The sequence below is a fragment of the Bombyx mandarina genome, chromosome 13 (assembly GCF_030267445.1).
Source record: "Bombyx mandarina strain Sakado chromosome 13, ASM3026744v2".
Lineage (NCBI taxonomy): Eukaryota > Metazoa > Arthropoda > Insecta > Lepidoptera > Bombycidae > Bombyx > Bombyx mandarina.
The window spans coordinates 1,745,858-1,751,243 of NC_143220.1; the positions used below are offsets into that span (position 1 = coordinate 1,745,858).

The window sequence follows — 5,386 nt, forward strand, 5'->3', positions numbered from 1 at the left end:
GTCATGATCGAAGAGCATTTTTAGAGAGTCCATACCATAAATTTACTTATCCAAACACTTCGCCAGCAACAAAGATAACACAGTATGAATTTTATATGACATGATTACGATTTTATGATTTTAAAACTGTATCCATGCAGGTATGTCGTGGTAGGGATATCGAGTTAGCGTCGAATACAAAGGCTCCCCGATCCGCCCTTTAGAAAGAGCATGTGTGCAACTAGTAAACGTAAGTACCCCGTTGATCCCCCCGCGAGTCACCCCAGGTGCGCCCGCGCGGCACGCGCCATTCCTATCGTGACCGGCGCCCTGACGCCACACAAACCTTTCGATATCCTGGATACCGTTATTTTAATCAACTACGAGATACATCAACAAGATATACCGCGACTAATATTAAACAAACAATCGTAACATGTGAAAGTTGCAATTCATTGCGCCGAAATGAGCTCCATCGATATCGTAGTCTTCCGCAACGCGTCAGTCAGCAAGGCCCAGATTCTTCAAGAAACCGTGAATAATTCCTTAAATATAACGAACAACGATCCCAATCAAAATGTGAGACGTGAAATTATAGTTTTAAGAAAAAAACAAAGGATCCAATCCGCCGATACCGTGTCTGTGCCTGCACTGATGCGAACCATTGAGCCATCCTCATCAAGCGTGCTAGCGAAAAAAGCAAGATACCGAGAAAATACGAGTTCGGATGAAACTGTGCGTACACCTACACCGCTAGCGGTCGCTCGACGGAATGCGCGGGAACGGAACAGAGTACGTCAAGTGAACGATGGATTTGCGGCTCTCCGGCGACACATACCCGAAGAAGTAGCCGCGGCGTTTGAGACGACTAACTCCAACAGAGGACCGAACAAAAAACTCAGTAAAGTGGAAACATTAAGAATGGCGGTCGAGTACATACGGAACTTGGAAAGTTTACTTAACATCGGCCATGCTGACAAAGAAAACACGTCTCGTTCCTGCATGGAATCATTCCCTTCGCCAGCATCATCGTCTCCGAGAGAAAACAGTCAAGAGAGGAGCTATTTCATGATTAGTTCGCCTGCCCTAGAAGAAGAGGAACTAGATGAAGATGAAATAGACGGACTACCTGGCTTACGTCAGCAGCAGTATGTCGACATCGCGGCCTCAGAAAATTTTCACTTAGTGTCTACGCCACATCTGTACGATGAAGAAGAAGGTCAACCTCTTACACCATCATCGGATTTACTCGTTCAAGATGAAGTAAATTCACATATCCTAGACGCACATTTTCAGTTTCCAAATTCCGCCGAACATTTCTCTGTAATACCCGAACAAAATTACCTGAGTGAAACGGAAGTGCCGGTCAGTGAAAGTGATTTTGAAATAAAATACGCGGATTCCCTTAATCAACACATCCAACAAAGCTTCAATGAAAACACTGATATACCTTTTGCTTTGAATCCGGATCTTATTCTTCCCGAAAACCAGTTAAAGTTCAAGGAAAGCGACAATAGTTCATTCACGGAAAACGAAGATTTTTGTGAAGTTGAATTAAAAAAGGAACTTCCAGATATCCAAGTGACGCCCGAGGACAGAGAACAGTTCGAAGAAACTCTCAAATGGTGGCAAGAGAAAACGAGACAAACCCGTCCTACGAAAACTCTTAATAAAAAATAATAATATTTATGAACAATAACTACGATAGGAAAATGTTGTAGATAAATTTACTTCAAATATTTATTTTAATTGTAATAGAATGAAACATACAGCTGTGTGTACCAAAGTGCAAGGTGTGTTGTAACGGTCAATGTTAAGTGCTTGGCAATTAATGTTAACGCTCTTGTTTACTATAGACTTTGTACATGTTTCAGTTGCGATTTGAATTATGTAGGTAGTTCAGCGTTTTATTTAAGATCTCTAATCGGTCACTATTATTTATTTATTTAAGTGTCTCCATGAAGTATTGTTTGTATGTAGTTTAATATTATCTCGAATTTAAAGGCACCTAAAAATTTTGTAAATGATTTAGATGTCTCTAATAAAGTGCCTTAGGATAATGTGAAAATTGTGATACATTATTTTTATATTACTACATATGTACATTGGTAACAAATAAATTTTGTAAATTTATGGAACGTTTAATATATTTATACACTCAAAAAGGAATTATAATAATATAAAAATCTCCATTAAATCAGGCCACTAAGGACATTTTTTTGTATTAAACGCCCTTATGGTAATCAGAGCAAATTATTTCGTTTCGAGGGTCTATTTCAATCGACACCGTCAAGCAACGGAGCCCGGTAACACGTATGGACATTTTCACAAAAAATTTAATCAACGATTTAACAGCAGTTAAACATTGCTATCAGCAACCGAGCTTGTTTTTACCTAAATTATAAAACTATAATCAAAGATTTAACAGCAGTTAAACATTGATATCAGCAACCAAACTTGTTTTTATCTGAATTATTAATCTATACAATTCGAAAATCTTATAACTTATTAAACAAACAAACATGAAAACCTTTCACCTCTAAAATTTCAATTTAAATCGAATATAAACGTACAGGGTCTATTTAGGTTAATATTTTACCCGGCTGTCATATGCAGCTAGTATTTAAATGTTGAAAACCTGCCCTAGGCCCGGACCGTTAACGGTAAGGCGATAGCGGCATTATGATTGTAATGCGCCACCGTTATCCCAAATAAAAAATGCTTGAATTCAACGGAACCCCAAGTCATACGGGGTAGGGATTTAGAATTTCATATTTATGAGCTGGATCGTTTCGATATGGTGTTACAGCAAATTTCAGATTTATTTCTTAACTCGTTTTAATAGATAACCTACAGTTATTAATGCCGTCACTATGAATGTATGTGGTCTTGATTTATTGAATTGTACGGTATAAGTACATATTATTATACATATTAGTTATGTTAGTACTTACATAAAACTTAAACCGCGACAATAAACATACATTTTTGATGCTCCACTGGTTAAGTCGAAATTTTGGTGTATAATACAAAGAAATGTCAGACTGCTTGGTTCTTAAATTTTTTTCGGTAACCACATGCACCGCTTAAGGAAGTTGTTTGTAGGAAGAATCTTAACAATTCGAATGTTGGTAAATATAAAATTCACCTATTTCTTGCTTCGTTCCGCACGACTCTGCGTTTCCGGGGTGGTAGAAATTCTAATTTCTCCTATAGCATTTTTTTCGGATCGAAATGTTGCCATATTTTAAGGGTCTTACACGCCATTCTAAGTTTCATTTAAATATTTTCCGGTTCATTCGTCAAGCGCTGTTTCTGATGATTAAATTTTTTGAGAGAATTGGGTTCGTTATTCGACACAAAACTCCCAAAATATTATTAAACTATCGATAGAAATAATTTTATCGATCTCCAATTAAGATAATTTATTCGGATTGGTGATTATTTTTTATTAACGATCGATTTAATTACGCTTATCTTATATCACTTCATTCATACTAAATGATAATAATGTTAAAAATAGTCATTCCATATTCTAATTATAAAGGATTATATCTAAAACATATTAAATGAATGTTTTATAACGATTTAAAGTTTGATGTTGTTGATAAAAAGAATATGAAAATGACAATTGGTATTAGATCACGTACTTCGATCATCAGTTAGGATCAAATTGAGAGGAACACCACTTAGATAAAAAAAAAAATTATTGCTTATGGTTGGACGAGCTCACAACCCACCTGGTGTTAAGTGGTTACTGGAGCCCATGGACATCTACAACGTAAATGCGCCACCCACCTTGAGATATAAGTTCTAAGATCTCAGCATAGTTACAACGGCTGCCCCACCCTTCAAACCGAAACGCATTACTGCTTCACGGCAGAAATAGGCAGGGCGGTGGTACCTACCCGCGCGGACTCACAAGAGGTCCTACTACCAGTAATTAATTGTTTTTTAGTTATTTCAAATAAGCTCACAGAAAAAACATAATACTATAAAAATGCTCTTTCACTATTCAATTTATTCTCAATTAAAAAGTTTAAAGCAAAATCATTACGTAAACATAAACAAATGATTTATTTTGGATAATAACGAAAAGAAAAATCTTTGCTCATTGAAAACTTTCGAAGACAGTAAGTAGATTATGTTTCAAATCCTTTTCGAAAGTATTTATGTATTTTTAGAATATTAAAGCAAGTGCACTGTTATCTACAAGTATTTTACAACGGCAGACGAAAGCCAAATAATCTCTAAAATTAGTGCACAATATTAGTGTACTTAAAGCTCTTCAGATTTTGCGTCTGGCGACCTGCTGAATATGTTACTCTCAGTGATTTTTTACAATATTATAATATTTAGTATTTATAAAACATATGTTTGAAAAATCATGTGTTATAACGTGTTACTAATGACTACAAATATTTTTAGGCCTAATAAATGCGGTTTCAAAAAGAAATACCCTGTTTATAGGCATATAAGCTATAGGTATTTTAGATTATTAGTACTAGTTAAATCTGCAGACCGCAGACGCATTCACGCCTTTGAGATGTGGTGCTGGAGAAAGATGCTGCGTATTCAGTGGACAGCATTTCGGACCAACGTATCAATCTTGCAAGAACTCAAAATCTCCTCGCGGCTGTCATCCGAGTGTCTTCGCAGAGTCCTTGAATACTTTGGTCACATCGCACGGAAGGATGGTAGCAATCTCGAGAGGCTCATCGTGACTGGTAAGGTAGATGGGAAAAGACCTCGGGGGCGCAACCCGATACGTTGGTCCGACCAGATCCGCACCGCTATTGATTCCACGTTTCACAACGCCCTCCACACCGCCAGAGACAAGAATGGATGGAGAAAGATCGTGCGTGCGAAGGTGTTACAAAAGGGTGGTCACGAACCTCGGCAATGAAGAATACGACGCAAGGAGGAGGACTAGTTAAAGTTCCTTAACCAGTAGTTTATCCGAACAAATACCTATGCACATAATGCTTTGAAGCCCTTGCACGTGGTTATTATAAAATATTAATAAAATCAAATTATGCGATGCGTGGGAATGTCAGGTTCGTTTTACCAGTGAGGAAGAGATCCTGATCGATGCCTGCTAAAAAGTCCGTTACGGGCCGCTATGTCTTTTGTATTCACGGTTTTTGTGAACGGAATTATGAGATTTGATACTTGAGCGAATTTAATTTACAAAACTGATCGGAAGTGTTAAATGCCACCAATGCACCCGTTTGTGTATTCGTTAAACCGCTTATCTGTTAGATTTTAACAATACTATCAAATTTAATGATTGGGTAATAAAAGTATTAAATATTGTTCTTTTTGTCCAGATAATATATTGATAAAAATAACTTACGTACATTCTGTACAGCTAAACTCTGTACAGCTGAAATAAGCTATTATTCTG

The 5,386-nt window shown here is 36.9% G+C and overlaps 1 protein-coding gene across 1 annotated transcript; it reads left to right on the forward strand.

Annotated features, from left to right (window-relative positions):
* The first annotated feature begins 208 nt into the window (after positions 1–208).
* Ase (achaete-scute-like protein asense) lies at positions 209–2,108 on the forward strand. Its single transcript, XM_028177467.2, has one exon. The coding sequence runs from the start codon at positions 445–447 to the stop codon at positions 1,657–1,659; it is 1,215 nt and encodes a 404-aa protein (XP_028033268.2). The 5' UTR covers positions 209–444; the 3' UTR covers positions 1,660–2,108.
* The last annotated feature ends 3,278 nt before the right edge of the window (positions 2,109–5,386 follow it).

Excerpts from the sequence above, each read along its gene's own strand:
- Ase (XM_028177467.2), top strand. The coding sequence starts at position 445 with ATGAGCTCCATCGATATCGTAGTCTTCCGCAACGCGTCAGTCAGCAAG.